This window comes from Erythrolamprus reginae, chromosome 5 (genome assembly GCF_031021105.1).
Source record: "Erythrolamprus reginae isolate rEryReg1 chromosome 5, rEryReg1.hap1, whole genome shotgun sequence".
NCBI classification, from domain to species: Eukaryota; Metazoa; Chordata; class Lepidosauria; order Squamata; family Dipsadidae; genus Erythrolamprus; species Erythrolamprus reginae.
The window spans coordinates 20,619,515-20,639,469 of NC_091954.1; the positions used below are offsets into that span (position 1 = coordinate 20,619,515).

At 40.9% G+C, this 19,955-nt stretch overlaps 1 protein-coding gene across 1 annotated transcript in view; it reads right to left on the minus strand.

The window, feature by feature from the left end:
- CDH23 (cadherin related 23) overlaps positions 1-19,955 on the minus strand; it is a 726,582-nt gene that overhangs the window by 391,776 nt on the left and 314,851 nt on the right. The window contains exon 11 of the mRNA XM_070753910.1: positions 2,708-2,857. Coding sequence (XP_070610011.1) covers positions 2,708-2,857 — 150 coding nt within the window. The remainder of the gene's footprint in view (positions 1-2,707; positions 2,858-19,955) is intronic.

The following is a 19,955-nucleotide window of genomic DNA, read 5'->3' on the forward strand; positions in this document are numbered from 1 at the left end:
CAAATGGATTTTAACAATTTCATACAAATATGTACACCTGGAAGTGGGATACATCATCCCCATCCACCAGTTTGTTCCTTTAACAGTGCAGAATAGAGAAGGATCACCTGCTTTTACTTTCCTCTCAATTCTGCTACTTCAATGTTAAAGCTGGAAAAAACTAAAGGCCATTCCCTTTGGGACTCTGCTAATTATCTGCAGTATTGTTTTCAGAGGCTCTTAAAAATGCTGCACTTTTTAATAGATATCTGGAGATAGACAGATAATATAAATTCTTGGTGGTTGTTCAAGTCTATCCCTGTTTTTGTCTGCTTTTAATCCCTTTTTATGCCTGTTTCTTTAACATTTGCTTGTACATATACTTTTTCCCAGCTGAACTTAATGGTTATATGTGCTTGCTTTGATCTGGAGATTAATTGGGTGTATGCTGGTGCCAACTAAATTGGAAATTGTCCATAGTAGATAGATTACATTAACAGAGTTGGAAGGGACTTTGTAGGTCATCTGATCCAACTCCTTGCCCATGCAGGAGACCCTACACCAGGTGTCCCCAAACTTTTTACACAGGGGGCCAGTTCTATTTCTATTTTATTGGATTTGTATGCTGCCCCTCTCCGCAGACTCGGGGTGGCTGTCTAGTTCACTGTCCCTCGGGCTGTTGGAGGACCGGACTATAAAAAGAAACTATGAACAAATTCCTATGCACACTGCACATACCTTGTTTTAAAGTAAAAAACAAAATGGGGACATACTATTTAAAGGGGGGAGAAGGTCTGAAATTCATATATGTTTATGTTTTGTTTTTAATTTTCTTTTGTTGACATCTGATTGGCTATACAGGTTTTTCTTGGCTTATGAAAAATGTATAAAGAAAGAAGGAAGCACTTTGGCATAATGGTTAATAAGTTAGAAATATAATTGGTGTTGCACTTTTTGAAGGAACATTAAGGAGGAAATGTAATTAAAAGAAAATGAATGTAACTGGATGACAAAATTAGAAAAAAAAACTTTTGCAACTTTTTTGATGATTGATATTAGTTACTAACAAAATACTGCATTTTATTCATAGAAAATTAGATGGTACACTGTGTTGTTTGAATGTATGTTGAGAGAAAAATTAAAAAAAATTACCCCCCCCAGTCCTTCCTTTCTCTGTCCCTCCATTCATTTCATTCTTCCTTCCTTCCTTCCTTCCTTCCTTCCTTATTCCCTCCATTTCTCCTTCCTTCTTCCTTCCTTGTTCCCTCCACTTCTCCTTCCTTCCTTCCCTCCTTCATTGCTCTCCACTTTTCCTTCCCTCCCTCTCTTTCCCTTTTCTTTCTTTCTCTCTCTCTCTTTTCCCTGTGCTCTTGTTGTCACTCACCGGCGGGCCGGATAAATGGCCTCAGTGGGCCGCATGTGGCCCGCGGGCTGTAGTTTGGGGACCGCTGCCCTACACCATCCCTGACACCATTCCTGACAAGTGGCAGTCCAATCTCCCCTTGAAAACCTCCAGTGATGACGTTCCCACAACTTCAGAAGGCAACTTCTGCTTCATTGGTTGATTGTTCTCATTGTCAGAAAATTTCTCCTTATTTCTAGGTTGAGTCTCTCTTTGATCAGTTTTCATCCATTATTCCTTATCTTTTCTTCAAGTGCCTGGGAGAATAGCCTGACCCCTTCCTCTTTGTAGTAGCTCCTCAAATATTGGAACACTGCTCTCATATCTGCCCTGGTCTTTCTCTTCACTAGACTAGCCCTGCCCAGTTCCTGTAACTCTTTTTTGTATGTTTTAGCCTCCAGTTAGCTAATCATCCTGGTTGCTCTTTTTTAAGAGTCTCATTTTTCAGGATTCTAATTTTTCAACATTGGAAAAGAATAAAACAAGTTAGCTAACTTGTAAAAGTAGATGCTGATGGTTGAACTGGAAAGTGAATTTTTAAAGAAATGATTTAGAATGGTTTTAAAGCAAAGATGAGAGAAATGTCACTAAAGTTCATAGCAGTCTTTATGGATAGGCAATTCTATGCACACATTATTTCAACAAAGGTCTTGTTTCATTAGACTGCAATAACTGAGTCTCTATTATATTCTCTATTATTAGCCTATATTGCAGCATTCACCTGCAATATAGGCTAATAACAACTACAGTGGTATCTCTACCTAAGAACTCCTCTACTTATGAACTTTTATAGATAAGAACTGGGTGTTCAAGATTTTTTGCCTCTTTTCAAGAACCATTTTTCACTTACAAACCCAAGCCTCCGAAACTGTAACCGGAAAAGGTGGGGAGAAGCCTCCGTGGGGCCTCTCTGGGAATCTCCTGGGAGGAAACAGGGCCGGAAAGGCAGGGAGAAGCCTCCATGGGGCCTCTCTAGGAATCTTCTGGGAGGAAACAGGGCCTCCAGCCTCCCTGTGGTTTCCCCAATCGCACACATTATTTGGTGTCATTGTAACTTTGAACAGTCACTAAACTAATGGTAGTAAGTCAAGGACTACCTCTAGAGGTGGCTATGAATATCTAATCACCTTAAGCATCCTACTATATTTACATTATCTATTATAATGAAGAATCATGTACTATTTTGTTGAAAAATCTACTCCAAACAAATTAACCATTACATGAGTACACCCATATATATATCATCATCTCATATCTCCCATGCCATCATATTCAGCTTTCTACCACCTCCCCATATTGCCCATGCAACATTTGAAGAACCCTTACAGAAAACACATAGCGAGGGATTGTCTCAAAATCCAGGGGGACTGCCACTCTAATCCGAATGTCTGCTTTTCCTTGGATTGAAGTTGGAGAGATGATAAAATGGTTGGAGTTGTTTCCCACCAGGTAAACTTCAAAAACGCTGTTGAGTCCCTGAAAAAAAAGTAAATTTGTTAAAGCCACTAAATCAAAATGAATAGAATAGAATAGAATAGAATTCTTTATTGGCCAAGTGTGGTTGGACACACAAAGAATTTGTCTTGGTGCATATGCTCTCGGTGTACATAAAAGAAAAGATATTGTTTGGCATCAGTGAGTCACTGTAAATACCTTGAAGGATCTGTTTAATTCAATATTAAAAATAAGTAGAAAACAAAATAAAGCAAGGATAATAGTTTGGGAAGAGACTAACTATGGGTTGTATGTTTGAGTAATTTGTACTTTTGGATAAATTGCAAAATTGGAACACACTTATTCATCACCAATTCTCTAATGCTGATAATCAACTGTAGAAGTCATTGTTTCAGTATGATCCATCTTCCTGAACTGCACAGTGAGGAATCTTCTGCGCCGGCTGGAGGGGTTGGGAGTGGGAGGCACTGTTCTTCAGTGGTTCTCCTCCTACCTCTCCGGTCGGTCGCAGTCGGTGTTAGTGGGGGGTCAGAGGTTGACCTCGAGGTCTCTCCCTTGTGGGGTGCCTCAGGGGTCGGTACTCTCCCCCCTGCTATTTAATATCTACATGAAACCTCTGGGTGAGATCATCCAAGGGCACGGGGTGAGGTATCATCAATACGCCGATGATACCCAGTTATACATTTCCACCCCATGTCCAGTCAACGAAGCAGTGGAAGTGATGTGCCGGTGCCTGGAGGCTGTTGGGGCCTGGATGGGTGTCAACAAACTCAAACGCAACCCAGACAAGATGGAGTGGCTGTGGGTTTTGCCTCCCAAGGACAATTCTATCTGTCCATCCATTACCCTGGGGGGGGATTATTGACCCCCTCAGAGAGGGTCCGCAACTTGGGCATCCTCCTCGATCCTCAGCTCACATTAGAGAAACACCTTTCGGCTGTGGCGAGGTGGGCGTTTGCCCAGGTTCACCTGGTGTGCCAGTTGCGGCCCTATTTGGACCGGGAGTCATTACTCACAGTCACTCATGCTCTCATCACCTCAAGGCTCGACTACTGTAATGCTCTCTACAGGGAGCTACCTTTGAAAAGTGTTTGAAAACTTCAGATCGTGCAGAATGCAGCTGCAAGAGCAATTATGGGCTTCTCTAAGTATGCCCATATTACTCCAACACTCCGCAGTCTGCATTGGTTGCCGATCAGTTTCCGGTCACAATTCAAAGTGTTGGTTATGACCTATAAAGCCCTTCATGGCACCGGACCATAATATCTTCGGGACCACCTCCTGCCGTACGAATCCCAGCGACCGGTTAGGTCCCACAGAGTCGGCCTTCTTCGGGTCCCGTCGACTAAACAATGTCGTCTGGCGGGACCCAGGGAAAGACCCTTCTCTGTGGTGGTTCCGACCCTCTGGAACCAACTTCCTCCTGAGATTAGGATTGCCCCCACCCTCCCTGCCTTTCGTAAACTCCTTAAAACCCACCTCTGTCGTCAGGCATGGGGGAACTAAAACATCTTCCCCTTGCCCCTGTTGTTTTGCCGTTTGATTGATTGACTGTGTGCCTGTTTTTTATATATATTGGGATTGTTTTATGAATTTTTTAACTTAAAATTGTAATTAGATTGGTGGGCATTGGATTTGTTACTATGTACTGTTTTTATTATTGTTGTGAGCCGCCCCGAGTTTGCGGAAAGGGGCGGCATATAAATCCAATAAATCTAATCTAATCTAATCTAATCAATGTAGAAGTGCTAACAACACTATTGAAGAATTCTGCTAAATATTTATTGTTGAAATTATACAGTATGGAAAAGGCTTGGTAAAGTAGCAGAGGTAAAAAACATCATTCAATGTTGATTTTATAATCAGATTAGAATGCATTTATTCTGCTGTTGACCTCAAAAATCATTTCTCAATCTTGGCAACTTTAAGACATTGTGGAGTTCAATGCCAAGAATTCCTTAGGTAGGCTCATTAATACCCAGATGTAAAGTTATATCATTTCCTACCCAAATATTACTCTGTTCTAGAAAAGTAATTACGGTAGTCCATTGTAACATTAATAAAAAATATTTAGCAATATTTATTGATTCCCATTTTACAAACAAATATTATGTTAAATAGATGCTCTTCTTTTTCAGCAAAAGTGTTCCATCATCATCATCATCATCATCATCATTATTATTATTATTATTATTATTATTATTATTAATTTATTGGATTTGTATGCCGCCCCTCTCTGTAGACTCGGGGTGGCTAACAACAATGATAAAAACAACATGTAACAATCCAATCATTCAGTATGGCTGAATGAAATCTTCTCACTTGAATCAGATGATCTTAAGGGAATGGCCATTGTCTATTTTGGCAATCTTAACACATCAGACAAGTTTAACATGGAGTTTTGGGACAGTTCAGCTATATGTTCTTTCCCGGAATGGTGAAATGTTATCTTGGAATTTTATTTCAATCAATGTTGAATTGAATCAATAGCTAGGACAGTGGTGTGGAAAATAACCTGGAAGAGATTGGATAGGATAAATGCCTGAGAATACTGAATACTCAGAGACTTCTCAACTGACTTCACAGATATATTTTTTAAAATCTTGTTTATGTGTTTCACCAGGCATAAGGGTTGACTGGTGAAAATTTTCAACTTTCTGATATTCTTCTGGGCTTTAATTTAATTCCGTTTAATTCCGTTGTCATTTTATCTAATTCACTGTGCTCCCACCTTCATATACCAAAGCCCAGAAGAATATCAGAAAGTTGAAAATTTTCACCAGTCAACCCTTATGCCTGGTGAAACACATAAACAAGATATGTATGTATGTATATATGTATGTATGTACACACACACACACATAGATGTTTTTTTATGTTGGATCGCCCTGGTATATTAAAACATAAAAAACATATAGCCCCTCCCTGGTACAGAGCTGAAATGGATCAGATCTGGTGGCCTAGAGGTTAATTCTCTGCCTTACAAGGCAGAAGCTACCGGATCAGATCCCAGTAAGGGTATGGCTAGCTGATGAGGCCAGAACAAGGCCGAAATGGTGCCATCCTAGTCTCCCTTAATTTTAAAAATTCAGCAAAAAAACCATGTGATACATACATATATATACATACATACATATGTATATGTATATGTATATGTATACGTATACGTATACATACACATACATAGTTCCTTTTTGCCTCTAGGCCCAACCCAGGGCCATTTCAAAGCAGTTAATTTTATTCATAGCTGACAAACTATATTCTGTATGTATCAATTCAGCAAAAACATGTGATACATACATACATACATACATACATACATACATACATATGAATGACTGTACATTTTATGTTAGTGTAATAATATGTAATATATTTACTACATAAAGATTATGGGAATTATGGGAATTATAGAAACTACAAAAGCATATAATTTACCATCAATATTAATTGCTGTAGGATAACCCTTGAGTTTATATAGTGTAGTTGTTCATATGTTATAGTATTGTCTTGTCTTGGTTTGTTTATTTTATATACAGTGATCCCTCTATTATCGCGAGGGTTCCGTTCCAAGACCCCTCGCGATAATCGATTTTTCGCGATGTAGGGTTGCGGAAGTAAAAACACCATCTGCGCATGCGCACCCTTTTTTTTCTATGGCCGCGCATGCGTAGATGGTGGAGTTTGCGTTCCCCGCTGCCCACGCAAAGGGGAAACCCCGATTCGGCTCCTCGCTGCTGCTGCGCTACCGAGCAGATCAGCTGCTGGGCGACCGAAGGAACCTTCCCTGGGTTTTCCCCCTCTTGCTGGCGGGCGGGCGAGTGGCGGGCATCAGCGAGGAGCCGGGGTTTCCCCTTTGCGTGGGCGGCCGGGAAGACCCAGGTTGGGGGTTCGGGGGGGTGCTGGGAAGCCCCCCAGGCCAGCTGCGACCTTTTAAAACAGCCGCGCCGCTTCCCAGCTGACTCCCGAAGCCAAACGCGGAAGTGGGTTTTTTTTTAATTAATATTTTTTTAAAAATCGCGATATAGCTTTGTGTGTGGTTTTTAAATGTAAATATCCTAAGAAAAATTATTTTAAAAAAGAAAAGAAAGTGGGAGCACATATTTTCAGTGGCTCTCCTCCTTTCTCCATGACCCATTCCAGCTGGGGTTAGAGTGGGGAGAGATCCAGCCCTAAACCCCTGTAGTGCTGAATGCCTCAGGCCTTTTACTGATCCTCTTGAACAGCTATGTGAAAAAGCTGGGAGAAGTAATATGCAAGCCCAAGATATGGTTTCATCAGTATGCAGATGATACCCTGCTGTACATCTCTACTGTTGGCTGAGCAGATGGGGCCGTCCAAGTGCCAGCCCAGTGCCTGGAGACTGAGGGTCCAGATGGAGAGGAAACATCTCTGGGTCTGCCCTAGCAAGATGAAATAGCTTTGGAATTAAAGGTTCCTTATGTGGTAGCTCTTCTCAGAAAACAATGGATTAATAACTTGGGAGATCCCTGGTCTCATGGATGTTGCTCAAGAAGCAAGGAACAACTGTAGCTGTGAAAGGGAGGAAGCCTTGCACATGCCCACCCATTCCCTAGTGTGGGGGTGTCAAATTCAAATTTTATTTAGGGCTGCATCAAAGATGTGTTTGATCTGGGGGGGGCGGCGGCGAAGGTGTGTGCCCTGGGTGGGCAAGGGAAGCTCAACATGTATTATTTATTTATTAGATTTGTATGCCGCCCATCTCCGAGGACTCGGAGCGGCTCCCAACAAACAATACAGTCTACAAATCCAATGTTAAAAAACTAAAAAGTATTGAATGTGACAGTATGGATGTGATTGTTCATTTTTTAAATGGCTAGCTTTAAGATAATTTTTAAAGTAACTATTCTATTAATTAACTTAGAAATGTTTTATATTGTACTTTTTATTGAAATGTTGTGAGCCGCCCCCGGTCTATGGAGAGGGGTGGTATATAAGTCCAATAAAGAAACAAACAAACAAACATACATCATTCAAGGCTCTGTTTTCAACCACAGTGGCCTCCTGCAGCCTTCTGCCAGTGAAAACTGAGCGCACAGCCTCCCCCTGCCATTGTTTTTGCTGGCAGAGGGCTACAGGAGGCTGTTGTGGCCAAAAATGGAGCACGAGGGGGCCTTTGTATGGCCTCCCTGAGCTCCATTTTCACTGGAAGAGGCACGACAGGCCGGCCCGCTGTTTCCAGGGGTGGGCCCATGGGCCTGATCTAAGCATCTTACGGGCCAGATCCAGCCCCTGGGATCTGAGTTTAACACCCCTGCCCTAGTGATTTCCCGGTTGGATTATGACGTGCGGTCTACATGGGATTACCTTTGACAGCCATATAACTTCTCCCAATATCACATTTTCTTTCCTTTCAATAGGGTATTTTAACTACACATTACTATGCTGGGCCCTAGTATTTAGCAGGTACAAATTGTTAAAAAAGAAAAGTCACTTGAGAAGGTCAGGGATGCAGTTAAGGGGAGGGATATGAAAGGATGTCCAGGATAAATTTGATAAGAATGAAAGCCCTGTATGACGTTAGCAGTAAAAATGTGTTAATTTCTGACTGTTTCACCTCATTGTTTTCATATATGCAACATATTGTCTTTTTTTGTTTCTTTTCCCCCTGGAAAACAAAATAAAAAGAAATACCACTCTCTATGTTAAGACCTATTTTGGTCTGAATTTTTTTTAAAACTTCTGGGTCAAATAAACTCAATTGAGTCTTGAAATCTGCTAGTCCTCATTTTTCCTTAATAAAAGCGTTGTCTTCAAATACTATATGGAAATTGCTGTTGATACAAAATCAACAAAAGTAAGGCAGTTTCCCTGAACCCTCTGGAGGGCAAAAAAACAGATGATTTTCTGCTGCTTTGTTTGTTTGTTTGTTTGTTTGTTTATTTGTTTGTTTGATTGATTTTTATGCCACCCTTCTCAAAACCACTCAGGGCGGCGTACAACATTAAATATAACAATATATAAGAAATCTAAATAACTGTGCAAATTAGGAAAATTTACTAAAAAACCCCACATTTTAAAATATCCCATATACACTGATATACATTCATCCAGTCCAATCCAATCATATCTCATATCGGCCGGAGACAGTGTCATCGCTCACAGCCCCCATGCCCGGCAGCAGAGGTAGGTTTTTAAAGCTTTACAAAAGACCAGGCGGGAGGGGTGGTACATATATCTGGAGGGAGTTCGTTCCAGAGGCCTGGGGCCACCACAGAAAAGGCTCTTCCCCTAGGGCCCACCAGTCGACATTGTCTGGCTGACGGGAGCTGGAGAAGGCTGACTCTGTGGGACCTAACCGGCCGCTGGGATACACAAGGCAGACGGTCCCGAAGATAATCTGGTTCTAAGCCGTGTAGGGCTTTGTAGGTCATAACCAGCACTTTGAATTGGACCTGGAGACCAGTTGGCAACCAGTGCAGCTCACGGAGTGATGTTGAAATATCGGCAGATCTTGATAGTCCCACTATAACTCACGTGGCTGCATTTTGCACAATTTGTAGTCTCCAAACAGTCTTCAAAGGCAGTCCCATGTAGAGAGCATTGCAGTAATCGAACCTCAAGGTGATAAGGGTGTGAGTGACTGTGACTCCCTGTCCAGATAGTGTCGCAAATGGCGCACAAGGCATACCCATGCAAAGTGACTCCCTGTCCAGATAGTGTCGCAAATGGCGCACAAGGCATACCCATGCAAACGCCCACCTCGCCACAGCTGAGAGATAATCTTCTAAGCTCAGTTGTGGATCGAGAAGGACGCCCAAGTTGCGGATCCTCTCTGGGGGGGGGCAAAGACTCTCCCACCCAGGTAATGGATGGACAGTGGGTATTGTCCCTGGGAGGCAAAACCCACAACCACTCCATCTTGTTGGGGTTGAGTCTGAATCTATTAATGCCCATCCAGACGCTGACAGCCTCCAGACACCAGCACATTACCTCCACTGCTTCACTGAGTGGACACGGGGTGAAAATGTAGAGCTGCGTATTGTCAGCATTTTGCTTGAAATCTTTTTAGATATTTGAAAACGACTGTGCCATCTGCCATAGATCTCTAAGTAGCAGACACAGAACTCTTCCAGATGTTCCTCTTAGAGTTATCATACCTCCCACTGTTGCAGATGCTTCAAGTTGTCCATCTCTAAATGCAGTTTGACTAAAGCATCCTAATTTCAAGCAAGAAATGGAAGATGCCGTACTATGAGATTTGAGGGTAGACCGATTAGTGGCAGGTTTTTAAATCTTCCTGATGGTTTGAATTCCAAATAATTAATATGAAACTTAAAAAAAATTTAAAGAACTTTTCGGACTGCTAAGTATTTAGCAATCGTAACAAAGCTTGTACTAAATGACAATAACCAAGCCTTTTATTCAAAGGGAAAGCAGCATTAAGCATTTTTGAGAATTAATTGAGCAAAATAGAATTTCGTTCTCCCCAAATATTGACACTTTGTAATCTCCCCACCAAACATTGTACTCCTTGCCTCAGCCCAACCCAGTTGAGCACATTACAATAAAGTTGAAAAAACTGCTGGAGCTGAATTTCCAATTTCCCCCCAAATGGAGTCAGTCTTGTTGGAAGGAGGGACCAATTAAATGCACGAAAGGGCACTAATAGCAAAAGCTGGCTGAGCGTGACAGCTGAGAAGCGGGTGACATGGCTAGAGAGTCCCTCTTTCCATTTCTATCTTCCTCCTCCGCCCCAACAAACCCAACAATAAAGAATGCAGCAGAAGAGAGCTAAAATAATATTGATATTCATATAGTACCAGGGACAGAGATAATATCTCAAAAGCAGATAAAGAGGAGTAAGTTCTTTATCCAAGGATCTGGCAACTTACGGAAGGCAAAACCGAGAAATATTGCACTGGATACTTTGAAAAATAGACTGCTATTACAGGTAATTATGAAAAAGTATTTGTTAAATCACTGCACTGGAGACTTCTGTTTATTCAATGCATCTATATCTGGGTCGACGAGAGTGGAGGCTAAGCTAGAAATTGCCGGTCCGCAATAACTTAAGAAGAGAGCTCGCTTCCTGTCGTCTTCTGCGTCTTGTAGGTTACTTGCTTGTAAAAAGATTCTAAATTTGGACATGTAGGATGTCCAGGATTCTGAGTCTTGATTGAAGAAAGGCGGTGGTGGAGCCATGACCAAGCTCATGGTTGCTTAGCGGGAGTTCGACCTCCTCGTCGCCACTGTTAAATCACTGCACCGGAGACTTCTGTTAATTCAAAGCATCTTTATTCGTAAACATAACAAGCAACTGTTCTTCTCGAAAGCAACTCCCAATAAGGGCAATGGCTAACCCGTTGCCCTATTTATACCTTTTCTTATGCGCGGGCTTTTTAACTGACAATCATTTAATTTTGACGGCAACCAACATTTAGCCGCGTCTTAACCAATCAGTGATTTTCTGTATTTCTTTAAACGAACACAACACTATTGTCCTTCAGGTAGGATGTGTGTTAATGAAGAAAAACAAACTACAGAAGGAGAAAGGCATCCCACCAGACTCAACTAAATCCAAACCTGAAAGATCAACTTTCAAAACCCAAGACATGCAATTGCTATCTTTTACTTCTGCCTTGCCTTCAGAAATATTTATACAAATATGTATTTTAGCCTCAATTATAATTTCACTTTCCTCAGCAGTTTTGAAACAATGGAATAATTGTTCTTGAATGCAGAAAAGTTAATCATTCGTATGGCAGGATTACATTAGACCGTATTCCCTCACTTACAATAAATAGCCTTTTGGAGGACGTGTAGTTCAAGCCACAGCATCTGTTGTGCATCTGGAAAGATGGCTAGGATGCTGCTCTAAGCACTGTGTCTATCAAAGGACAAAACTTTGGAATCCACAGGAAAAATAAAGCCTCCTGAGAATTACCGTGTCATGCCTTCTTGTGAGGAGTGACTATAGGATGTGCAAGAATTTTGAAAGCAGGCTTCTGGCAAAGCATAAGAACATAAGAAGAGCCATGCCGAATCAGGCCAAAGCCCATCGAGTCCAGCATTCTCTGTCACACAGTGGCCCACCAATTGTCCATGGGGATCTTGAGCAGAAAGAGAAGGCAAGACCCTCCCTTTTCCTTGACCCCCAATAAGTGGTACTCAAGGGAATCCTGCCTGCCTCAACCAACATAGAGGTGGCACATGGACATCCGTTTCAATAATCACCGATACACTTGGCATCCATGAATCTGTCTAATCCTGCCTTGAAGCTATCAAGGCTGACAGCTGTCCCTGGAAAATCTCTAATCTTCCCTCTCTTCATGGGGCCTCCAACTGTTTCTGCCCATCAAGGATATTCCAGCACGATGGATGCATTCCATTAAAGATGACCATTTTCTGGGATGTAGGAAATGTGACTTCCCTGTTGAGGACCCACCCTTTGGAATAGCATTTCCATGGAGATAAAGATGATACTCTTTTTTTCTTTTTTCTTTGGAATCCAGGAAGTCTTGAAAATGTGGCTTTGATCCCATGCCCAGGGCTGATGTTTGTCATTGTTTAATAGTCCCTGTTTTGTTTCCAGCATTGTTACCAAAACAATTTAGGCTAGATTACCTGTTGAACTATTGCTCCTTGCTGTTTTTGGGTCTTAGTTTTATATGCCACCCAGAGTCCACTGGAATTGGGCTTCTGATACGTTTAAATATACAAATGATGTACAGAACCTGCTCTAAGTAGTCAATGTTTTATAGCACATCTGAGCAATTCAATTCCTGGCTTCTTCAAATAAGACGTGAGATGGTTTTAATCTTCAGGCCTTTAGTCATCTTCGTTGCTCTTCTCTGCACTTTTTCCAAAGTCTCAACATCTTATTTGCAATATTGTGACCAAAGCTGGTTACAGTATTCCAGCTGTGATCTTATTAAGGATTTATATAGTGGTAGCAATATTTCATGTGAGTTTGATCCGATGCCCTTGTTCATACAACCAAGTACAGTGGTACCTCTACCTACAAACACCTCTACTTACCAACTTTTCTAGATAAGAACCAAGTGTTCAAGATTTTTTTGCCTCTTCTCAAGAACCATTTTCCACTTACAAACCCGAGCCTCCGAAACTGTAATCGGAAAAGGCAGGGAGAAACCTCTGTGGGGCCTCTCTAGGAATCTCCTGGGAGGAATCAGGGCTGGAAAAGACAGGGAGAAGCCTCTGTGGGGCCTCTCTAGGAATCTCCTGGGAGGAAACAGGGCCGGAAAAGGCGGGAAGAAGCCTCTGTGAGGCCTCTCTAGGAATCTCCAGGTAGGAAATAGGGCCGCCATCCTCCCCGTGGTTTCCCCAATCACACGCATTATTTGCTTTTACATTGATTCCTATGGGAAAAAATGCTTCTTCCTACAAACTTTTTTACTTAAGAACCTGATCATGGAATAAATTAAGTTTATAAGTAGAGGTACCACTGTACTGTGTTAGCTTTTTTGGCTTTAGAATGGGCCTATCTTCAGAAAGCCACCAAAAGGATCTTTATTTTTCTTGAGTACATTTGTCTGGAATGTATCTGTGGAATCCTCTACTATCGCTATGGTGGAAACAAAATCATTTCATCGTGATAAGCTGCTATGGATTTTCTGCGTCCTGGAAAAGAGTGGCTTTGTTGGAAAGACAGAATAGTGTTGAACATCAAAAGAAGCCCCCCAGCATATGTAGAAAAGAGTGGGCTTATTTAATTCCTTTCCAGCTGGGAAAACAGATCAGCCTGTTGATATTTGCCATCCCTAATTGCGAACTCGTTCGGTGGCTCAATGGGTAAATATGTGAAATCTCAACAACTGGAATTCATCTGCCCGTTGGGAAAGAGAGTACTTTTTTTTTCTTCCTTATTTATTTATTTCATGGTTTTTTTTGTTGTTTCTGCCTTTCTTTGCTCCTACTTTACTGAAGCCTTCGAACCCCTGGAGATGGCTGAGAGCAAATATAAATATTAAAACTGTTATCAGCCATCCAGCAGAAGGGGCTTGGCTTAGCCTAGATCACAACCATCTCTACTTGGTACATACTGGCTCTGCAGGAAAACAGAGGTGAATTTTAGAAGATTTTTTAAAATTGCATACATATATGTACATTTGCACTACACTGTTCCCTTACGGGGTAAGCAATCTTCTACAAAGTACAGAAAGAAGAGCAAGAAATACTAAGTCAAAGAAATTGATGATGCAAGATAAGAATGGGAGATACACCTTAAAACTAGTTTATGCCAACATGACTTGCTGCACCATTTCATGCCTTTCTATATCTGCAAACCATCCCACTTCTATTGTAGCTATACAGCACTTCACGTTTTGCTTTTTTAATGTCAGACTTCTCATGTTTCCTTTTTGAAGTTCTCTAACTGTTCCTTAGTCCATTCACTTGAAGTTCAAATATTTTGATTGCAATTCAGTTCTCATTCATTCATACCAAATCCCAGGCCTGGACATTACTTTCCTTGTAAAAATATTTTTCATTGACCAAGTGTGATTGGAAACACAAGGAATTTGTCTCCAATGGACAAACTTTCAGTGTACAGTAGTACCTCTAGATACGAGCTGTTCCACATGTGAGTATTCCACGATACGAGCCACGAGGGGAGAGAAATTTCTTTTCGAGACCCAAGCTCAAATTCGGGATACAAGCCGAGCGTCCACTAGGTGGCGCAAGAATCCTTGCTTCTGGTTATCTCGGCAGGGAAAAACAAAGGCTAAAGGCATTTGTTCCAGATACGAGTTGTTCGACATACAAGCTCCCTTCTAGAATGAATTAAACTCATATCTAGAGGTACTACTGTATATGCAAACAACAAAAAAGTAATATAACATAGCACCCAATAGAAGAAAAAGAGAAAGATGAGAAGGATAATAATAATAATAATAATAATAATAATAACGACAACAACAACAACAACAACAACAACAACAACAATAATAATAATGCCCTACTCCATGGCTAAATATCTTTAGAACATAAGACAGTGCTGTAGGAATTAGATGTTCAGAATTAGGGGATTAGGGAGTTCAGAAGAGTGGTCATTTATTTCTATATTTAATCCATCATTATTCATCATGTAGCTATTTTTGACTGTTTCTACTTGTTTTACCAAACACAATAGTTAAGTATCTTTTTTGCTGCATTCAGCTTACCTTGATGTTTTTCCTGGTCTACCCAACTCCCTAAAACCAAATGGGCAGAAACTCACTCTTATTCAATGCAAAACTATTACATTTAAAAAACAAACAAACACTCCTTCCTTCCCGGATTTCTACAAGGTTGGTCAAAAGGTCAAGACATTGGCCATAATACACAGGTAAAGCTTTGATCTCACTACCAAAGCCATGGTCTTAAGATTTCTGACCATACAATGTGAGCACCTTGTGTTCCTTTGAAGAGATCACCTACATCAAAATTTTCATATATAAAACCCCCACCCATTTTAAAAAATCATTAACCATCATTCTAGGAAAAACTATACAAATTCTAAATGCATCTACTTGCATTAGTTTTTGCCAATTATGTATTGCTTACAAGCATGTATTCCATTTTATCTGTCAAATACAATTTTTTTGGTCTTTGGTACATTCATTTTTAAATTCAAATTCATTGCAACATAAATCTGTCCTATATTTATAGCTAGTCCTCAATTTATGACAATGGAGACTGGAGAATTCACTATTAAATGGAACAGTAATTAAGCAAGGCATCATGTGACCACAATTAATTTTATGACCTCTTTGCCATAATAGTTAAGTAAGTCACCAAGACATAGAACTATAGCACTTACTATATTTTTGGAGTATAAGACGCACCTTTTTATCTCCCAAAGGAAGGTAAAAACTTATGTGCATCTTATACACCAAATGTAGCCCCACCCAGCCACCGCCACCCTTTGGTTTCTGCCTCCCAGCAATTTACCTCCTTGCAGCAAATAGTGCAGAGCCTGATTAGCAAAAGCAATTGATTATCAGCCTCCCGACCCACAGCTGATTCAGCACAGGCAGGCCAAGTGCTAGAACTGAAAGTGAAACTAACTGCAAGGAGGCAAATTGCTGGCAATGTTGGACTGCTGAAACTGCAAGGAGGTAAGTTAATATCTGTTGAAAAGAAGATTGGAAGTCAGTATCTCCATCGCTTTCCCTCCTTCTCTCTCTCTCTCTCTCTCTTTCTTTCTCTCCTTCCCTCCCTCCTCCTTTCTCTTTTATTCATGATCATTTCTATTTATTCTTCTTACGAAATCACAATCAATACAGCATGGTTAGTTACTGACCTCCACTGCCCATAATCAATTGGGTCAGTCTAAGCTTTTAATATGCTTTTCAGCAAGATAGAAAAGATTAATATGTTTATATTGATTTGGTTTTGTCAGTCATTCATTTACCTAGATTTATGTTTGTGTGAAACCAAGATTCACTGCAGAATGCTACAGATCCAGAACTAAAATGGATGCAGTGTTGTTTGGTGTTGCTCATTTTTTAAACAGCATACAACATAGGTGGCATGCTACTTCAAAAAGAACTGAGTTCGCTTCTTAAAATATTACAAATTTTGGGTTCTGTTCTGTCGGGCTCTCTGGTAGAATCCTCCCAAAAATTCACAGGTACAAATTTCAGACACACACAGGTTTGAAAATTCAAAACAATGTTCTTTATAATGAAAATTCACTTAAACCAAGCCCTCTTTTGGTATAGCAAAGAGCACTTGTCTCCAAACAAACTGGTAATTTGTACAAGTCCTTATCAGTTCTGTGATACTTAGCTTGCAGCTGTGAGGCAATTCACAGTCCTTCTTCTTTCACAAAGTGAAACACACTTTGCTCTGGTTTAGTTTCAAAGCGGGGAAAAATCAGCACACAAAAGCTCAAAGTCAGTAAAGCAGGCACGAAACACAATGATCAGATAATCCTCCACAATGGCCAAACCCACAGGCTGCTATTTATAGCAGCCTCACTAATTACCACAGCCCCACCCAACCACAGGTGGCCTCATTTTCTTTGATAATAATCTCTCAGTTATTGTTGCCTATGCATCGCTCTCCGCATGCGTGGCTGTATCATTAACTCTTGTTCTGAATCCAAGGAGGAGCTAGATAATTGGTCTCCTTCTGAGCTGTCTGCCACACTCTCCTCCTTCCTGTCACTCATGTTGTCTTGGTCAGAGGAGCCTTCATCTTCAGATTCCACCAGGGGCGAAACAGGCCTGCAGCATGTGAATGTCTCCCACACATCCACAGTCCTTGGGGCAGGAGCTGGGCCAGAGTTAACCACAACAGGTTCTATATATTATTTAACAGATAACAGAGTGGGAAGGAACCTTGCAGGTCATCTAGTCCAACCCTACATCTGCCTCTACCTAGGAATGAACTCACAACCTGGTGGTTGTGAGACCAGAGCTCCACCTCTAGGCCACCGCAGAGGAACCACGTACAGTCATCTTTTGTGGAAAAACAGAGGTGGAGTTACCTACACTTTTCCTTAATGGACACATTAGGTTGTTGTTGTTGTTTTCCTTACTGTCCCCACCACTTGATTGTACTTGTGGATATGATAGGAAGGATAGGACGGATAATAAAGGGAAGCCACTCTACAGAATCCCATAATCAGAATTCTGTAGGAATTTTTATCTTTGGAAAGACTCATTGGGTTTCATGTTTATACAGCCAGGGAAGAACAATGAGTGAACTCTTGGTCTACTCACAATAGTTACCCTGAGTGACTCCAATACATAATTACAGTAGTGCAAGTACATCTGTACAGATGGACTAGTGAGAGTTAGATGCAAGAATCTTTGTTAATAATAGTGCTCATATAACTTTGATTCATTTTTTTAAAAATCAGACAATTCACATTTTTTTCCCTTTAAGATTCCATTCTCTTCTTTGTTAAGGGAAGCCAAATCAAGAATGAAGACTGACCACATACTTTGGGGGGGGGGGGGGAGAGAAACATCACCATCAACTAAAACTTTTTTATTTCTTTAGTCATCTTTGTTCTTTAAAAAAAGTACACTACAAACTAACAGGCTAGCAGATGATTTTAGTGCACTTCATTATAAAAGCAGCATTTTAGACTCAGAAGATTGACTAGTGATTTTCTCACCATTTGTTCAATAACAAAGAAGCAGTGATTAACTTAAAGAAGGTCTCTTTCTGGTTTATAATGAAGAAAGGAGAAATTTCTCAAAGAGCAAGTACTCAGTGTCTGTCACAAACTCATACAAGTGACTTGCGGTAAAATGAATGTCTTCTTAACATAAGGGTTCCTACCATGAATTATAGATAAATTTCAGATATCTCTTCCTCTGCCTATGCAACATCCATCACCTATTTCTCAGGATGACTCATGAGAATCCTGTTTGGTTAATGCTGAAGATTGTGCCAGTCTTATTCTGATTCCATTGAAAATAGAATTAAAAGTTTAGCCACAACTTTTCTCCTTACAGAACTGTTTTTGGGAATTTCACCGCTGCATAGCCTTTGTGAAAATTATGATTTTAGATACTAGTCTTCTACATCAAGACTTTTCTGCCTTAGATTATCTCTTTTTTATCAAGCTATTATATAATATTTTGGAAAGTGATTCAAGTGGGAAGGAAGGGAGGGCGGGAGGAAGAAGGAAGGAAGGAAGGAAGGAAGGAAGGAGTAAATTGCAATTTGGGTAAAATACTACAAACAGTTTATTTTATTTATTTATTTAATTGGATTTGTATGCTGCCCCTCTCCGAGGACTCGGAGCGGCTCACAGCATATACAAAACCAGAACGATAATATAAATCCAATTAATGCTACATTAAAAACAACCATTAAATTCAATTAAAAGAAAGTAAAAGCTATCAAACCAATCACTCAACACTCATACTTTAAACATTCATTGATCAGGGGGATGATCTAAATGTCCCAAGCCTGGTGGCAAAGATGTGTTTTTAAGCTATTTCGGAAGGCGAGGAAGGTGGGGGCAGTGCGAATCTCTAGGGGGAGCTGATTCCAGAGAGTCAGGGCTCCCATAGAGAAGGCTTTTCCCCTAGGTCCCGCCAGCCGACATTGTTTGGTCGACGGGACCCTAAGGAGGCCAACTCTGTGGGACCTCACTGGTTGCTGGGATTCGTGCGGCAGAAGGCGGTCTTGGAGATAATCTGTCCCCATGCCATGTAGGGCTTTATAAAGAGATGGGAGTACCATTAGAGCTAATGACCAGATGACTGCAAAGAAGCATGATCCTTCTATCACTCCCACTGTCCTGCTAGAACCGATAAAGCTTTTTGGATGAGAAGTGAAATGTCTTCTTCTTCCTCAAGGGGAAAACAACCAGTTGCCTTTTAAAAAAGCACCTGTGAGATTCTGGCTCGGTGGTACAATATATTTATAGAGCCTCGGTGGTGCAGTGGTTAGAGTGCAGTATTGCAAACTACTTCTGTTGATCACTGGCTGCCAGCAGTTTGGCAGATTGAATCTCAGTAGGCTCCAGGTTGACTCAGCCTTCCATCCTTCCAAAGTTGTAAAATTAGGAGCTAGATTGCTGGGGGCAATGTGCTTACTCTCTGTAAACCTCTTAAAGAGGGCTGTAAAGCAGTGTGAAGTGGTATACAAGTCTAAATGCTATTGCAAAACCCCCATTAAAATTAATCTTTTCTTTGGAATGAAGCAGCGTAACAGATCTTGGAAATGATTTACAGTATTTTCTCCTTTCTGGAATTCTTCCCTCAGCCCAGTCTTCTGACTTCTTGTTCAAGATACCCAAGCAAGAAATCAATGAAAAATATGGCTTTGCAGCTCCTCCTCACAACAACTGCTCAGATTTTTAAAAGAACTATCAGATCAATGTATGCAATGTGAAATAATGATCTCTGGGTGTATTTTCCTTTGAGCATGTGCAAGAAACTCATTTTACAGTGGTACCTCTACCTAAGAACGACTCAACTTGCGAACTTTTCTAGATAAGAGCCAGATGTTCAGTTTTTTTTGTCTCTTCTCAAGAACCATTTTTTACTTACATCTCCTGGGAGGAAACAGGACCAGAAAAGGTAGGGAGAAGCCTCTGTGGGGCCTCTCTAGGAATCTCCTGGGAGGAAACAGGGCCGGAAAAGGTGGGGAGAAGCCTCTGTGGGGCCTCTCTAGGAATCTCCTG